Source organism: Hemitrygon akajei, chromosome 8, assembly GCF_048418815.1.
Source record: "Hemitrygon akajei chromosome 8, sHemAka1.3, whole genome shotgun sequence".
NCBI classification, from domain to species: domain Eukaryota; kingdom Metazoa; phylum Chordata; class Chondrichthyes; order Myliobatiformes; family Dasyatidae; genus Hemitrygon; species Hemitrygon akajei.
In genome coordinates, this window is record NC_133131.1 from 84194021 (window position 1) to 84213116 (window position 19096).

General features: G+C 37.1%; 1 protein-coding gene across 6 annotated transcripts in view; it reads left to right on the forward strand.

The window, feature by feature from the left end:
• Positions 1-19096, forward strand: part of snx13 (sorting nexin 13) — a 180663-nt gene that overhangs the window by 111028 nt on the left and 50539 nt on the right. For all 6 annotated transcript variants that reach the window (XM_073054106.1, XM_073054107.1, XM_073054108.1 and 3 more), the window contains 3 exons: positions 4738-4826; positions 13511-13610; positions 17367-17557. In XM_073054106.1, coding sequence (XP_072910207.1) covers positions 4738-4826; positions 13511-13610; positions 17367-17557 — 380 coding nt within the window. The remainder of the gene's footprint in view (positions 1-4737; positions 4827-13510; positions 13611-17366; positions 17558-19096) is intronic.

The following is a 19096-nucleotide window of genomic DNA, read 5'->3' on the forward strand; positions in this document are numbered from 1 at the left end:
ATGTATTGATTTTATGCCACATGATTGGCTGATTAGATGTTTGCATTTTTGTGCAGTTGTACCTAATGGAGTGGCCACATTACCACTGGTTGTGTCATGAGAAAACATTAAAAATGAGTTCAGTACTCATTATATTATCTTATTTAATAAGAGCACCATAACAGCTGTAAAGTTCAGGGATATTAACAATTATGTGGACAAGTATATTAATTTCCATAAACTAAAACCTAAGTTTCCAACATTCTTAATCCAAAGAGGCAGGGCTGTTGTATGCTATATGTTGTCAAAAGATGTCAGGTTGAAAAAAATTAATGGACAATGATGTTTGTTTAACTATGTGAATATAGTAGTTCACAAGTAATCCATATGTAGATTATAATTGGTACATTGAAACAATAGCTGAGATATTGGGGTGAGTTGACTATGTTCCTGTACAGAAAGATGAAATTTAATGAACATTCAGAGAAAAGAATATAATCTCACCCATAAACTTACTAAGAATGCCTTGTGCATTCATGTTCAAATCATTTATATAAATTACAAACCACAAAGGTACTAGCATTAACTTCTGTGGCGCATCACTGGACACAAAGCTTCCAGTTTGAGGAAAAACCCTCCATGATCATCATCTGCTTCCCACTAGCAAGCTATTATGAATCCAGTCCACTGTCTCTCTGGGTCCCATGTGATCTAATCTTGCAGACTACCCTCCCAATAGAGAACCTTGCCAAAGATCTGGTTAAAGTCAGTACAGACAACATCCACTGCCCGACCTGCATCTACCTCCTGGGTTACCTCTTCAAAGATCCCAGAGTTTCTTCAGACATTACTTTCCATGCTGAGAGCCTTTTGGTCTCCAAGATTTTGGCTGAGACTTAGTGGTTGTACTTTTGGGTTCGTGGGAATTTTTTGAGGACAGAGAGGATCAGGTTTAAGGACAGGGAAGTGAGGAGTCTAGATCTACTCTGTGCTGCATATTTTAAGACCAGTGATCATGTGGACGGATGTTGGGCTGGCAGGTGCTGTAGATGAAGACTAGTGAGAATGAGAGCCATTGTTGCTATTGTTTCCTGAATTTTGTGGGCATGCTATGTTGGTGCTGGAATATGTGGCATCACTTGTGGGCTGTCCTCCGCACATTCTTATGTTTTGCTGATTGTTAATGTATGTTTTGATGTACATGTGATAAATACATGAACCTGAATTTGACCCTGTTTCTCCAAATGTTAGTAGATCCTGTCTCTCAGAATGCTCTCCAGCAATTTACCCACTACTGATATCAGACTTACTGACTTGTGATTTTCTGGCTTGTTTTTGCTACCTTTTTTAAATGATGGTGTCATATTAGCCACTCTCTAGTCCTCTGGCACCTCAGTTGTGGGATGAAGCATAAATCTCTACAAGGGCCTCCATAGTTTCTTCTCTAGCTTCCCATATAGTCCAGAAATGCACCAGGTCGGGTCCTGGATGTTTTTCCATCAATGCATCTTAATATCTCCTCCCTGCTAATTCATATGTGTTCTAATACAACACTGCTCATTTCCCCCTTTTCTAAATTTCCATAATTTTCTCCACAGTAAAAACTGAAGAGAAATAATATACTTTAAAACCTCACCCATTTCCTTTGGGTCTACACAGCAGCTGTGCGAATCTTTAGGGAACCCGTTTTCTCCTTTTACTCATAATATAGCTGTAAAAAATATTGGGTCTTGCTTCACCTTGCTTGAAGGATCCTTCTTGTAGCCTATTTTTGTCCTAGCTTCTCTCTTGTGAATTCCTACATTTCCTGTTATCGTCAACAGATTTGCTAGTAACCAATTGCTTATGCACAGTGTATCCTCTTTTTCTTAATTAGAACCTCAATATCCTTTGTCATTCAGGGTTCCCTGAACCTGCCAGCTCTTGCCCTTCTTCCTATCAGGGACATGCGGGCCCTGGAGCTGTTGACATCACACTTTTAAAGCAACATCCCATTTAATAGCTCCAAAATATGTTCCACCCCAGTTCAGAATCTTAATGTGTGAACTGGCTGTATCCCCTATAACTACATTAACCTTTCTTAAGCAAAGGAACAATATAAGGCACATGGCATTGTTTGGGAGCTTCACCGGTGGTTAGCGATGAAGCAGTTACCTCAGCATGGGCCTCCACAATTTCTCCTCTGGTTTCCAACAAAGTCTGAGGAAGCACTTGGTCAGCCCAGGGTTTTTATCTGCCTTAATACTCTGTAAAACTGTAAATACTTCTTCCCAGGTAATGTGAATGTCTTCTAAAGCATCTCCACTTGTTACTCTTGGTTCTTGAACAACCATCATTAGTAGTAAACACAGAGGAGAAATATCTATTAAATGTCCCACCATTCTCCTGTGACTTGAGCCATAGGTACGCCTGCTGATCTCTAAGGGAACCTACTCTCTCCCTAGAACTCGTACAGCTATAGAACCTCTTGAGTTTTCCTTAATCTTACCTGCCAGGTACATCTCATACCCTCTCCTCGCCCTCCTGATTTCCCTCTTAGACTATCCTTAATCACTTTATTGTCACTCATTTACTCATCCCTAGCCTAAACCTATGCTTTCTTCTTTTTTTAATTAGAGCTTCAATATCTCTCGTCAGCCAAGGCTCTTTGAACTTGTTGAGCTTACTTGGATTTTCATAGGGATATGCTGCTCCTGGGCTCTTGATAATCAGATTCTTAAAAGCCTTTCACTTGGCCATGTGTTTCTTTTCCTTCAAACAGGCTCACCCAATCAACTTCTGCTAGATTTTGCTCAATTCCTGCAAAATTAGTCCTGATCCAATTTAGATTCTAATTCGGGCAACTGTCCTACCTTTTTTCTTCAGTGTCTTAAAACTAACAGAAATATGGTCATTATAGCCAAAGTATTCCCTCACTGAGTTACTTTCTGGGCCTCATTCCCTGAGTGAAGGTCCAGTATTGCATTCAGGAAACTTTCCTGGGCACATTTCACAAATTTCTTCCCATCCAGGCTCTTAATACTCTGGGTGGCCCAGTCAATGCTGAGGAAATTAAAATCTCACACTAATACAACTTTTATTCTTACAGCTATGAAGAATTTCTCTGCACACTTGCTCCTCATGGTCCCATTCACCATTGGGGGTATCGAGTATTTAGTGTAAATTGTCATGTGTAACACAAGCAGATTTCCTTGCCAGGATATTGGTCTCTTCCTGGTTCAAATGAAACCTGTCCCTTTTGTACAGGTCGCCTCTACCTCAGAAGAGATCCTGATGGTCCAAGAGACTGAATGCCTGCCCCCTACACCACTTCTCAGCAAAAGTTAATTTGCCATTTTTCTTTCATGGACTAACTGTAGGGTAGCATTGTAAGACAATGACTTCACATCAGTGTGCTAGAATATTTTAACAGCAGGTTCACCAATCACCATGTGAGAGTCCAAGGAGAACAAAAGCTTCATGAAGCCTAGCTCAAGGTTTTCCTTTATAGTCATCACATATTTAAGCCCCTTTGAAGGTTGCGGCCTCTGAATCAACTGCTTGAACATTCAAAATTACCCTTAGTTAGTTGGACTTGTTAGCTTCTACTTGAATGACCTACTTTGGATCCTTTGGCTTGTAAGAGGTTCTGTGGTAAATTGTATTGTACCGTGTCTTTGCTTTCACAAGTTCAATTGTTGGACACATTTGCTTCCTGGCTAGATTTAGTTCCTAATTACAAGTCTGCTGATGTAAGTAGACCCCTTGTTTTTTAATCCTTGCAACATGACCCAGTTATTCTACCTCCTCCAAAAAAATTCCCCAATGAATTTAGCTCCTAAGAATCTACCGGGACATCCTTCCGTTTGAAAGGATGCAATCTATGGTTCACAAGCTTGCACAATATGTGCACCTCCTGTTTGTTCAGAAACTCCACCATTTGCACATGGGTTATGACGAGCAATGGGCATGACGGGGCAACTTGAATAAGCCAAGGTGGTGGGTAATTAACCATGTATTTCCAAAATAATCTAATTTCTTGGAAGAATTGTGATACAATGTCATGTACAAGTCAGACTTTGATTTGTGTTGCTTCATTTCATCTCTCCATTTTATATGTTATACCAAAGGCTTTCAAGCAAGATCTGTTTTCACACTCGAGCTTCTTTGAGTATATTTTAGTAACTTTTTGCAGACTTGCTATTATCTTGTGTATCTCTGGTTCTCTTATCCTGATGGCATTAATTCCATCAACCATCTTACTCTAAATATATGCATTCCTTTTTTTGTTGAAATAACTATAAAGGCACTCTTTAATTGATGAACGTCAATCTCAGCACATAAATCTCATAATAAATAAGGTGTTATGAAGCACTTATCAGAAAAGCATTTCACTTTCCAATTGGTCTGTTGTATTTTAAAAGATGGTTGAATCATTAGATTTTACTTAGTTATAGAACTTGTCCGAATACTTTCTTAGGCAAACAGTTATTTAAATAAAAGGTTGCTTTGAAGTGCAAATCTGTAAATCCTAAATATTAGATATATATAATCGTGCCAAGGTAAAACTAAAAGCAACTTGCAAGCAGTCATTTATCCTCTGTTTATTTGACAACACATGGATAGGGTTAATGTTTTGACTTTGAGTACGTTATTTTAATCTGAGGTGACTTAATCTGTGAAAGTATATATTTTAATTTTAATGTTTAAACTTATTTGAAGATTTTTAGAAATCTGACCTATTCAGGTTTTGCTTAATTGTTGCAACCTTACTTTTAGATATAAGCAACATAAAGAATCAGATAAACAGTTTACTTTTTGTGAAGAAAATCTGTGAATCGAGGGTACAGCGATTAAACTCCGGAAAGGTAATGTATTTATTAATTGCTTTTGTGTTGCTCATTAAAATGGAAACAACCTTAAAATTACATTTTATTTAACTTGAAATCATTAATGACATGAAAAGACGTGCATCATTTTTATTTGTCAAACAATGGCAATGGCTGTATCTGAAGAAAGTTATAAATTGTTGTCCAATTTGGCCTTGAAAGTAACACTTGTATCATTTCTGCAGCTCTAACAGGTGAAATTTAGTTTATACAGTCGATTCTAGTTAATTGCTACATTTGAGCCAACTAAGTGGCTGACCCATTTGTCCAAAGTTTCATGGAAATAGTTATGGTACAAAAAAGAGAAACTTTTAAAACTGAGTAACAAATTACATTTTTAAATGAAATACAGAACAGATTAGAATATCGCTAGTACTACTACTACAGTACTGTAAAACTGTATTAATTCCTAATAGTCATTGATGGAGGAATTCATCCATTGTATGCTGCGTATTCTTTTGATGGGCTGTAAATGAACAACCAGTTGCAGACACCTAGTGCAGATAATGCACTGCCTTAATACAAAGCTTTCAATGATTGCATCCTCCTAATCTTTATTTTCATTGTAACATTCAAGATGATTGTTGATACCTTCAAATTTTTCATAGTTCCTAACTTGTTGAAGTAGTGAAATTGTTACCATTTTCACTCCCAGTCTAATCCAGCATCTTCAGACCTGAATGCTAGAAACCATAGTGAGCAAAACTGTTCTGAATTCTCTTGTGCTTATTTCTCACTATCAGTGGCAAAAATTACTGCTTCTTAAGCACAAGTACACACAACTGATGCTATTTAAAAACCTTTCACTCTAAGCATGGTGTTGTGTCTAATGATCACATAAGTGCACACGACTGATGCTAGTTAGAAAATGTTTGGCAATAATCTCCTGCCCCAAATAAACAAAGGAAATCCTGGCTGTTTTCTTGATTAGTTTTTGTTTTTTGTGAGTTATCCCAAATAAGCAGTTGGCCTAATTAACCATGGATTAACAGGAATCCACTGTATATGCGGTTTCTGTCTTTATTCCTGCAGTTTGATTTCCTTAATGTCCAAAAGCAGCATTAAATGTTTTTTTAAATGAATATCTACAAACATCAATACAAAAATATCCAGCATCTCAGTCAGTAAAAATGACAAATAACATTTATGATGCAAGATCTTTTCTTAGAACTGGAAATAAAACTAGCGGATTGATCACTTGGTGTTTTTAAAATTAAAGAAATTAATCTCCATTCTGTATTTAAAATACAGCACATGAAGCTGTGTAGATATTCTCTACCTCCTTGCCATGCTTCAGTATTTATAAATGGAATCCATCACAACCATAGTGTAAATTTAAACTTTTTATTCAGAATGGCTATTTGGTATTTGTATCAGGGTAAAATAAAGTTGATACCAGCCGTTGGCAACAGTACTGTCCCAGTCATTAGCGTTGCATGTCTACGTTTCTTGGTCTTCTAGCTCACCATTGTGGGCATGTGAGATTTTAATTTAAAAAAAACTTAAATTCTTGTGTGTTCAAAATAGCTTCTGCATTAATATGTCCTTGAATCATTAAGTCCTTGAATCAATAAACAGAGTCTTTGGATGGGTGTCAGATTAGGTTAATTAATACAGTGCCATCACTAGACAACAATGTAATATTTGAAAACAAGGAGTTGTGGAAATGGATATGAATAGATAACTTTAACATGATGTTGGCAATTCGCAGTAAACTGAGAAAATTTGTAAATAAGATAATGGAAGCAAAAGTCTGTGTAGAGCTACCCTTGTGAATCACTTGCCAGTGGAAACGGTAATGGAAGACTTGAGTTTTTTATTCGCGTGTTTCATTTTAGGTTGCCCTCACAAATAACATTAGTCTAGGAGACTAGGAGAGAGAAAAAAATAAATATGGCAATACTACTGCAAATATTCAATGAAAAGAAACTGGCAAGAGATATCAAGAAAAAGCACAGCTTTATTAAAAAAGTGATTAGGACTACTGTTAACTAGAGTAGTTTTGTAAGTGAAAACCAAGGAATAGTGAACATGCTGCACGTCGACCTTGTGTTTACTTACAGCATATTAAAATCTATTTGTAACTAATATAAGAACACAGACACACAAAGCCAACAGGAGCAAATTGATTGTCATGAATGAAGTAGCATTAATAACTGACATTTCCTTAAAGCCACCTGAAGAAGTTGGGAACATTGCATGTTCATTATAATTCTTCATAATTATATTGTTTCAGAATGGTTTACTCAGGAGTTCAGCTAGTATAAGGGGATACAATCTGAAAAGCTGAGTGTATTTTCTATTACTTTTGTATATATACTACCAGAATACATGGTATCTTGCTTTCCATTTTCGGGCAATTGCCACAGAATAAAGGCTGCAAATAGATTGATTAAACAGGTTGAAAATTTTTTAGCTTATTGGAAAGCCAGTGTAGATTGTAAAGGGCAGGTCATGCCTGATGAAGATTATTTAGTTTTTCTGGCAAAGGCAGCAGGCAGTAGAATCCGTTTATAAAAATGTTTCAACTAATAAACAGCTTGATGTAAGAGCACTCTACTGGTTCCATTTTATTTGCCTAAAAACCAGGGAATTGACTTCCAGTGGTTTTATCTTCCTTCCTTAGTGCTATTGGTTCAAACGTATACACAGTTATGAAGATTAGGGAATCCTTGGAAATCAGCAAAGTGTAACTAAATTAAAGAGGGAAAAGAATAAATGTGAGAGTCAACTAAGAAACAATATGAAAATATTTCAGGAGATTTTACAGAAAAAGAAAATTTATATCTAGATGTTAGAGGGTGACACTAGAAACTCAACAATGTCAGATTTTAAATTATTTTAGATTTGTATTTATGGTGGAAAGACACTAACAGTATCTCAATTACAGATAATCAAGGAGCTGTAGTGAAGCAGCAATTTAAAGCAATTTCTTTCACAAGAGAAAGGGTAACACTGGGCAGTAATTTCTTTCAGTAGTGTTGCTTCCTCTGAATTTTTTTTTTGTTTGTGGTACACTGCCTGAAGATGAACACAAATGTAATTTCAGACTACTTGTATCAGGTTGGAATTTGGAGAAGCAAGAAATTAACTTCTTGAGTATAATGCATGATGGTGCTGGCACTTTACAATAATTTAAGCTAAAAATATTTTGTTGATGACACTTCTTGCTTAAGTGTCCTCCAATAATTAGCCAGCATCGATGGATTCCAATTGCCCTGATACTGTTTCTTCAAACCTTTCACCATACTCGTTACTGACACCACTAAAATTTGCAGGAAAGAAGTCCAAATGGAAATGCAAAAAATTAATCTTTAGTGAAATTTTGCACTTCATGCTTGAGGCAAGTTGTCAACCAGCTACTTGTAGTTTGGCGCTCTGTAGTTGCCAAGAAAATTTTGAACAACATCCTTGAATGCCTTCCATGTGATTTTTTTTTTCTGGTCCCACTAGAAGTTCTTTGAATTACCTGTTATTCATGATGTGTTTGATTTGTGGACCAACAAAAATGCCTTTGTTAATCTTGGTATTAGTTATGACTTGAATTATGAATTGAAATAACAAATATAGATGATTTTTTTAAAAAAAGTGAGTGATGGGGAAATTTCATGTTGATTTTCATTTTTCATTTTCAATCTTTTTTATTGATTTTCCAGTAAAGAAAAAATTACAAGTCAGAGAAGTTTTAACAAACACAATACAAAAGACTTATAAACAGCAAAAAAAAGTATGTATTGTCAAAGTCAATTAAGTATAGTATTACGCTGTTGTATATAATAAACAAAAAACCACAAGTTCTCTTGACAAATCATAAAAAAAGATTGGAAATTTTATTATACAAGAAGAAAAAAAACACCCGCTAAACTAATTTAAAACAAAAATAAAAGAAAGATTGGGCAGTCCATTTGAGGATAAAATTAGAAGAAAAAAGAAGAAAGAAAACGTCCTTCCAGTCACCTCCGCACCTTCGCGGATAAGGAAATTTAAAAAAATTTTTTTAAAAAATAAATAAAAATTAAATCATATGAAAATATTGAATAAAGGGTCGCCAGACTTGCTCAAAATTAAAAGATGTATCAAAGGTCCGGCTTCTAATTTTCTCCAAACTTAAACAGGACATAATAGAAGAGAGCCAGTTAAAAACAGTAGGTGGATTAGAATCTTTCCAGTATAACAAGATAGCTCTCCTAGCCAGTAAAGTTGAAAAGGCTATCACACGTTGAGCGGAAGCAGAAACTCTACCTGTTTCATCTGGAATAATCCCAAAAATGGCCGTGAGTGAATTGGGTTGTAAATCCACACGTATAACTTTTGATAATGTTCTAAACACATCCCTCCAAAAATTATTTAAGTTTACACAGGACCAAGACACCTCTGCGTTGCATCTGTCACAAATAGGACTTGTATTAGAAAAAATATGCGCTAATTTATCTTTTGACATATGGGCCCTGTGTACTATCTTAAACTGAATTAAAGAATGACATGCACAGATAGATGAGTTATTAACTAGATAATAAATTTTACTCCATTGATCATCTGAAAGTGAATGTTGAAGTTCTATTTCCCAAGTGCATTTAACCTTATCATTAGGCAACATGCGAGCATTCATTAATTGTTTATAAATAATAGCTATTAATCGTTTTTGAAATGGTTTAAACTGAAAAATAGCATGAACCTAATTTAATGGGGAGGCCAAGGGAAAATTTGGTAAAAAAAAACATGTAAAAAATTTCCTAATTTGTAAATATCTAAAAAAAATGTGTACTGGATGTATCATATTTATCCATTAACTGCGAAAAAGACATTAAACAGTCCTCTGAAAACAAATCTAAAAAAGTTTTTATTCCCTTAGTTTTCCATGTTAAAAAAGCCTTATCCAGAGTTGATGGTGATTTTCATGATCAGCAGCTCAGAATCCATAAGATACACCTAAAACTATTTAGGAAGCAAAACCTTTGTTGTCTAGTGCAATTAATAAACTATGGGAACTAGAGTCCAACCAATCCTCTGGAATTTATGAACACAAAAAGGGCTCTTCAAGGCAGTGGCTGCAATGATAATGGATGAGTGAATTCAGAAATATTCACTAACTTCTAGAGAAAGGGTTTTGGATTTCTGGTGAGATTGCACAGTATTGCATACAATTTTGGTCTCTATTTGATTGGGGAGGGGTTGTTGGGATTCTGGGAGGTATTAACAACTTGGTGTTGAGTAGGGGACACAGTGAGCCAATACCCACTTATAATGGAGATAAGGAGGAATACTTTACAGCGGTGGCACTCTTGAATTCTAATTCCAAGAGCTAGGGAATGGTCATTAAAAATATTCAAGTCAGATGTCAGACTATGTTTCATGATAAGCTCTTTGCACTGCTCAAATGTAGCAGACTTGCAACAATATTGTTCTCCCAATCTGGAACATCTACTGATTAACTGCCATCATCCACAGATGAGTTTTCTGTGATCCCGACTGCAGTTTACATACCATCTAAAGCAGATGTTAATCGAGCACTCGATGTATTGAGTGCCGCAATTAGTAAATAAGAAACAACCTATCCCGACGCCTTTCACACTATTGCCAGGCACTTCAGTCAGGCTTGTTTGAAGAAATCTCTCCCCAGTTATCAGTATTTCACCTGCAGCACCAGGAGTTCCAACACACTCGACCACTGCTACACTACGATGGGAAGGTCTACTATTTCACCCCAACACCGCATTTCAGGCAATCCAATCAGCTGGCTGTCCTCCTCCTGGGATACTGGCACAGGCAAGAGCAAACCACCAGAGGTAAGGACAATAGAGAGGTGATTACAGGCAGCTATGGGATTACTTCAAGTCAGCGGACTGGGCCATGATCAAGGATTCTCAGAGGATCTGAATTAATATGCCATGCTTGTCACAGACTTTATAAAGGGTGTATCGCTACAAAATTTTTCAGTCTTCAACCAGAAGCCCTGAATGAATCAAGAGGTCTGCAATCTACGCAGAGCTAGATTAGTGGTGTTCAGGTCTGGTGATCAAAATAAAAGTACAGAAGATCCAGCTCAAATCTCCAAAAAGTTATATCACGTCTGAAATGGCAATTCCAGACCAAACTTGAATCACAGATGGATGCTCAACAGCTGTGGCAGGGCTTGAATACTATCACTTCCTACGAAATAAAATCAAACGACATATGTGACCACAAGGTTTTGCTCCCAGCTGAGCTCAATGCCTTTGATGTTCGCTTTGACCAACAGAACATGGAGGCACCTTCACAAACTCCCACAGCCCCCAGCAACCTTGTAATTTCCATGTCAGGGGCTGACATGAACATCTTTCAGGAAGGTGAACACGGAAAACATCTGGCCTAGGTGATGTACCTGGCTGAGTACTGAAGACTTGTGCTCATCAACTGGCTGGAGTGTTTACTGATATCTTTAACCTTTCGTTTCAGCAGGTGAGGTACCCACCTGCTTAAGCAGGCTCCAATTATACCAGTGCCCAAGAAGAACATGTTAATTTGCCTCAGTGACTATCATCCAGTAGCACTTATGTCCATTGATGAAGTCTTTTGAGAGGCTGGTGGTGCAACATATCAACTCCTGTTTGAGGATTGACTTTGATCTGCTCCAATTTGCCTATTGTCACAACAGCAGATGGCATTTCATTGCCTATTCACTCAGCCCAAGAACATCAGAATAATAATGATGCATAAATCAGGATGCTCTTCATTGACTATAGCCCTGCATTCAACACTATCATTCCCTCAAAACTAATCAATAAACTACAAGACCTAGGCTCAATACCTCCTTTTGCAACTGAATCCTTGATTTTGTCACTTGCAGATTCCAGAGTGTTTCGATTTAGGATTCTGTTCCACAATTACAATCAGCACAATTGCACCACAAGGATGTGTGCTTTGCCTGCTGCTCTATTCATTGCGTACTTTTCACTGTGAGGCTGAGTGTTGCTCCAATACTATATTTTAAGATTGCTGACAATACCATTTCTTGGCCAGATTAAAAGATGGTGATGAATGGTGAATTAAAATCTGGCTGAATGGTGTACAATTTGTCTTTTTCACGTTGGTTGTTTGTCTTAGTGTATAGTTTTTCATTGATTTCTTTGAATTTACAATGAATGCCACAAGACTCAATCTCGGTAGTAAATGGTGACATACATGTACTTTGACAACAAATTTGCTTTGATGTTTGAATTTTAGATGTTTGAACTGCAAGGAAATTAATATGTATGAAGAAGAAGCAGTAAAGTGATTATGAGATGAAAATTTGGTTGTTCAGGAAAATTATTGGTGGAACAAGATTAATAGGCAAATTGGTCTACTACTGTTTCTTATTTATAGTGTTTTCTTTATATTGTGAATTACAATCCTTCTAGAGTTTCAGGCACAGTACCCCTGTCTTTCATGATTGTTGATTTGTTCTTCATGTGCTTTATTGTAGTCCTAAATGCTAGGCAAGTTATAGCTGTTGCTGTATGAATTTCATTTATAGTACTGATGCCACTACTCAATTTTGGAGGTTGAACAAAACAATTATACACTTGAACATATACATTTATTATTTCATAGACTTGAAATTCATATAATTCTAAATGCTGTTTATACTGTTTGCTGTATAGTGATAATTTTTAATGACAAATTTAATTGGAAATATGGTTTTATTCAAAAATATAATAATGCTGAGTTTAATTAAATTTTATTGCGTGGATTGCCATAACTGAGTCATTTAAAAAGATTTTCTGTATGACTAACTTCAGCCTTCAGTGCTCCAAATAATCCGATGTAAATATTTTTTTTGTGTGGGCAACTAACAAAGGGGTTAAGTGTTTGTGATGTCCAAAAGGCAGTTTGATCCTTGCGTTGTCAAAGCATAGGAAGAGTTGTATAAAACTTGGTTTGGTCATTTTACAGCATTGTGGGCAGTTCTAGTTGCTGTATTATTGAAAGGATTTGGTGCCCTGGGAGAAGGTGCAGAAGAAGTTCACAAAGATTTTGCCTGGATTAGAGAGTACCTGCAATAAGAAGTTGAACAAACTTGGATTGTTTTTCTTGAGTGTCAGATGCTTGGGGGTGACCTAGTAGACGTAAGTTATGAGAGGTACAGATTGAGTGGATCCTCAGTCACCTTCCCAAGATGAAAATGTCAGATACTGGAGGGCATAGATTTAAAATGATAGGGGGAAAGTTTAAAGGAGATTTACACGGTACATTTTTTCCCACACGGAGAAATGTGCTGCCAGGGGTGGTGATGGAAGCTGATACAGTAGGCAATGGTTCAGATGCATTTAAACAAACACGTGAATAAGCAGGGATTGGATTGATATAGCGTATGTATGATCAGATGAGATTCATTTAACTTAACATCCCAGCCAGGGAAGTCATTGTGGGTCAACGGGCCTATTCCTGTGATGTATTGTATTACATTGCCTTATAGCGTTTTCCCATAGTATAGATGGACAAAAAAGTCATTTTTTATTCTACTTCCTAACTTTGTAAGATAGCTTCTAAAAATTTACATCTTTGCTTATAATATTTGTTGGATGTGATAATCTTCCCATTCATAACTATTTTCTGCTTTGAAGTATGGCTGAATCAGGAGTATTGAAATGTAAATTGTGTAGCTGGTTTTCAGCTGTTAATTGTTAATTTTTGATCTGCAGGACGTAGATACACTCAAGCTTGCTGCAAACTTCGGAAAACTTTGCACAATTCCCCTTGACAGTATTCTTATGAATAATGTTGCATTACAGTTTTTCATGGGTAAGTATTTTAAAATACTTGCATTTAGCAATCACATAGGGAAATGAAGACCAAAGGTTGGTTAATTTATGCTTTGATTCTATTTTCTGTAATTAAAATAATTACTGTTCATAGTTTTAAGAAAAATATTTATTCCACTGAAAATATATGGTCCATAAATTGCATCTTTTTAAATTTGCATGCGCAACTTGTACATCAGGATGCACAAGTCTTACTTCTGTATAACTTGAATTTAGATGATTGATGGTTTATTTGAGTTAATTAACATAGTTTTATCAGTTTCCTTAATTATTTCCCTTGGTGAGGAAACGTATTAGAACTCAAGCTATTTTGCTTAGTAATGAAAAAAGGCACTTTTCCATACTTTGCAAATATATCCCAAGAGGTCTGTAGATTTGTTCTAATAACTCAGAGAACTGCAAGTGCAATAACTCATACTTGTCTGCATTAAATTCATCTGCCACTTTTCAGCCCACTTTTCCTGTAGGTCCAAATCCTTCTGCAAGCTTTGGTAGGTTTCCTCACTGTCCACTGTGCTCTCAATCTTGGTGGCATCTACAAATTTGATGATCCAGTTTACCACATTATGATCCAAATCATTCATGTAGATAACAAACAACAACAAATGACCCTGCACCAATCACTGCAGCACACTATTAGTCACAGGCCTCCAGTCAGTCAAGCAACCATTTACTGGCTTCTCCTGCTAAGCCAATGTTAAATCCAGTTTACTACTTCATCCTGAATTCCCAGCAACTTAACCTTCTGACCCAACTTCCCATGTGGGTCTTTGTCAAAGGCCTTGCTGAAGTCCATTTAGACAATGGCCACTGCCATTTCTTCATCAACTCTCCTTGTAACACTCCACGAAAAACTCAAGATTGGTTAGGCATGACCTACCATGTTGACTATTGCTAATCAGGCTCAGTCTATCCTTAAATATCCTGTCCTTTAGAATACATTCCAATAATTTACCTGCTACTGATGAGCCTTTCTTGAACAACAGAACAGCATTAGCTATCCTCCTGTTCTCCAGCACCTCACCTATGGATAAGAACATTTTTAAATATCTCTACCAGGGCCCTTGGATTTTCTGCACTAACCTCCCAAAAGATCTGAAGGGATAACTTGTCAGACCCTGGCGACATAGCCACCTTAACTTGCTTCAAGATAGCAAGCACCTCTTCTGTAATACAATTATGGTCCATGACCTCATTACTCTTTTACTTCATTTCTATAGACTTTGTAGCCATCTCCTGAATGAATACAGATGGAAAAAATCCACTTAAGATCTTCCCCCTCGCTTTCAGCTTCATTCTTAGATGACCGCATGTTCTTCAATTGGAACAATTTTGTCCTTTGCTAGCCTTTTGCTTTTAGTAGATCTATAGAAATCCTTGGGATTCTCCTTTCCCTGGACTGTTAGAGCAACTACATGTTTTTTTTTTAGCCCTCCTGATTTCCCTCTTTAAGTGTTGTCTTCTTGCACTTCCTATATTTCTCAAGTACCTCACTTTTTCCCTGTTGCCTGTAACTGCCATGCACTTCTTTCTTCTTCCTGACCAGAGCTTCAATATGCCTTGAAAATCAAGGTTCCATAAACCTATTATCCTTGCCTTTTATTATGACAGGAACGTACTGACTCTGTACTCTTAAAATTTCACTTTTGAAGGTGTCCCATTTATCAAATGCATCTTTGCCAGTAAACAGTCTATCCTAATCCACGTGTGTCAGATCTTTTTTGATGCCATCAAAATTGGAATTTCCCCAGTTTAGAATCTCATCCTGAGGATATGTTCTATCCTTCTCCATAACTTTATTGAAAATAATGGAATTGTGATCACTAGATCCAAAGTGCTCTGCTACACACACTACTGTCACCTGCCCTGTTTCATTCCCTAATACACTATTCAGTATTGGGCTCTCTCTAGTTGGAACATTTATAAGGAAACTTAACTGAACACATTTGACAAACTCTATCCCGTCCATTCCTTTTACAGGAGTCCAGTTTGTTCTGACTGAACACTGCCATGTCATTTTCTTTGACAAGTAATGCCATCCTTACCCCTGTAGTACTTGCCCCTCTATTATGCCTAAAACAGTAGATCCCCAGGACATTGAGCTGCCAGTCCTGCCCCTCCTGCAACCAACTATCACTAATGGCTACAATATCATAAATCCATGTGCTGATCTATGTTCTAAGCTCATCTGCCTTACCTACAATTCCCCTTGCATTGAAATACACACAACTAGGAAAATTAGTCCACCATGCTCAGCCTTTCTGTTCCTGTCTGCCGATAGGTTTTACATTTACTTTCCCCACAATTTTTCCACTTGGTGGCATGACACTCTGTAGAACTCTCTGCGACTCTAGTTTAAACATCCAGAGCAGCCCTGGCAAACCTTTCCCCAAGGACATTTGTCTGCCTGCAATTCCGGTGCTGGCCCATTTTACCTGTCCCACCTTCCCTGGAAGCAAGCCGAATAATCCAGAAAATCTAGCTTCCTATTTCTAGCCTCACTAGCATGTGGCATGGATAGCAATCCTGAGGTCCCCACCCTGGAGGTTTTGTCCTTAACTTAACATTTTACACCTTGAATTCAACTTGTAGGACCTTGTCACACTTACTGCCTATGTCATTGTTACTGACATGGGCCATGACCACTGATTGATCACCCTCGCACTTTAGAATGTTATAGACTCAATCTGAGATGTCTCTGACCCTGGCATCTAGGGGCCAACATACCATTCAGAATCTCGGTCTTGTCCACAGAACCTCCTGTCTGTAACCCTAATCAGTGAATTCCCATAATTGCTGCTCTCCTCTTTTGCCATTCCCTTCTGAGCCACAGTGGCAGACACAGTGCCAGAGGCATAAGTTGTCCCTCCCAGCACTATCCAAAGCAATATACTTGTTTCTGAGGGAAACAGCCACTGAGTACTCTGCACTATATGCTTATTCCCTTTCTCTCTTCTGACAGTCATCAAGCGACCTCCCTCCTGCATGTTAAATGTGACTATCTCCCTGTAGCTCTCATCCTTAATCTCAATCCAGCTCCAGTGCCCTGCCATGTTCTTTAAGAAGCTGCATGTGTAGTTATCAGGGATGCCTGCAAGAGGAGCATTCCATAGCCATGATTGTCATTCCCACTGCTCTAACTGCATGAAGAAAGAGAAACTTGATAGGAACCTCATCCTAGCCTCAGCCTCTCCTCAACAAAGCCTTTCAAGCCAAAGCCTCAGTTCTACACTCTAGCCCTGATTCATTCACACAATAGCCAATCCACTTAAACCTAACTTCTTTTAATTGCTTAATAACCCAAATCATATCAAGTGTGACACAAAATCCTGACAGGCTTCATTCGCTATTTAATACTGGAGCTTAAACTCCTCAAACAACTGTCCATGATGTCAAGTGCCGCAGAAAGACCCGCTCACTTCTTAAAACTGGCACTTAAACTCTAGAACAACTATTTCTATGACCTTAAGTGCCAATGAAGGTCTAGACACACTAGTACTTGATAATAAGCATTCAAATATCATACACAAAGTAAATTCTTAAAATTTTCAGAATGGCCTTAGAACAATTAGTTTGTTTTACACTCTATGTTAAATGGCAGATCTAGGAATTACTTTTTTATTTTATCTTTGAAAGTTTATACTATCAGGTGAGTTCTAATAAAATTTCTGAGAGATTATATACACTGTTTTAAGCTGTTACAGGTTGTCAAAGGTACTTTATGTTTGGGTTCCAGATTATATGCAGCAAACAGGAGGTCAGGCACATCTTTTCTTCTGGCTCACAGTGGAAGGATACAGAGTCACTGCACAACAGCAGCTGGTTTTGCAAAGTGAACATAAAGATGGTGAAAGACAGGGCAAGCAAACCAAGGGATTGCTGCGTGCCGCGGCTCTTGGTGTGTATGATCAGTATTTGTCAGAAAAGGTAAATACGCTATTCTTTTTAGCTTGAAATGTAGTGCAATCGTGTAGTAGTTGCAGAATTTGCTTTTATACTGTTTAAAGGCTTTTTAAATGTTTATGCATTTATTTTGATTTTTATCAACCAGAATTTTCAAAATTGCATAAAATTCATAGTGTGACAGCAATCAACTTAACACCCTTTGAAATACAAAAGAAGTAAATATACATAAATCAATAATATACTGTAAATGTTACTAAATTTACATTGCATTCATTTGCAAGTTACAGGTTGCAGGGAGAATTAGCCCAGTAAAAGTCTACTGTTAATGATTATTTTTACACTAATCCTACCCAATCCTATTTTATGAATCCCACACTCCAATTCCTTCATCATTCCTTTCATCCCCAGATTCTAACATTCCAAACTAGGGCAACTTGGATGATCAAACTAACCAACCACTCGGCTAAGAACCACGTTATCACAGAGATGTTTTTAAAATCCACACAAAATAAAGAAAATAAGGATACAATATTGATCTCAGGCAATCTTCTCTTTTTAAAATTCAGAATTTACGTTTCAGAATCAAGATGTTCAATCAATAGTGAAATTCTTGGCCAAAAATATTTAAAATGTTTGATTTTATCAATGAATTGCAGTTTTTAATAAATAATACTTTCTTCACCTATTTTTGACTGAGTTGAAACAGTCAATTACTGATTCCTGATGTGTGACTGTGAATTTACTAGTAACACTATAGCCTGATAAATCAGGAATTTGTGATAGACATCCTCCTCCTTAACCTTGAACATAATCTCTCTAATGTTATATGTTGAACATGAACTAAAATTTCATACTTCATCAATAAACTTGTTAAACTTAAAAAAAAAATGGAGGGAAAAGCTACAGTTTCTGAAAACCTGAAATAGAAGCAGTGTTGGAAACACTCAGCAGTTCAATACAGTTGGCCCTCCTTATCCGCGGGTTCCGCATGCGCAGATTCAATCAGCCACGGATCAGGAAAACCCAGAAGTTCACTCTCCAGCACTTGTTGTTTGAGCATGTACAGACATTTTTTTTCCTTGTCATTATTCCCTAGACAATACAGTATAACAACTATTTACAGAGCATTTACCATAGATTCCGGACTACAGAGCGCACCTGATTAAAAGCCGCAGGCTCTAATTTTAGAAAGAAAATCAATTTTGTACTTGTACAAGCCGCACCGGATTTTAAGCCGCAGGTGTCCCACGTTGTAATATGAGATATTTACACAGAAAGATATTACACGTGAGGATTTTTTAACTTTTAATTAAATCCGTATGGTAACATAAACAAATACATATTGCAAATGCTTTTTTTCGAACCGTGCCTGTAACACGGCTACTTTTAAATATACATACGTATCGGTAACACACAAATTACGTTGCGTATACTTTTTTACTGAACAGTGCACGAACAACATTCCAATATCTCCTAACGACTGGTAAAAAAATATATACTGCAGCCTACCAGGAAAAGTTATTGATCGCCTTTAACTTAAAAGCTGCATCATATGTTTGC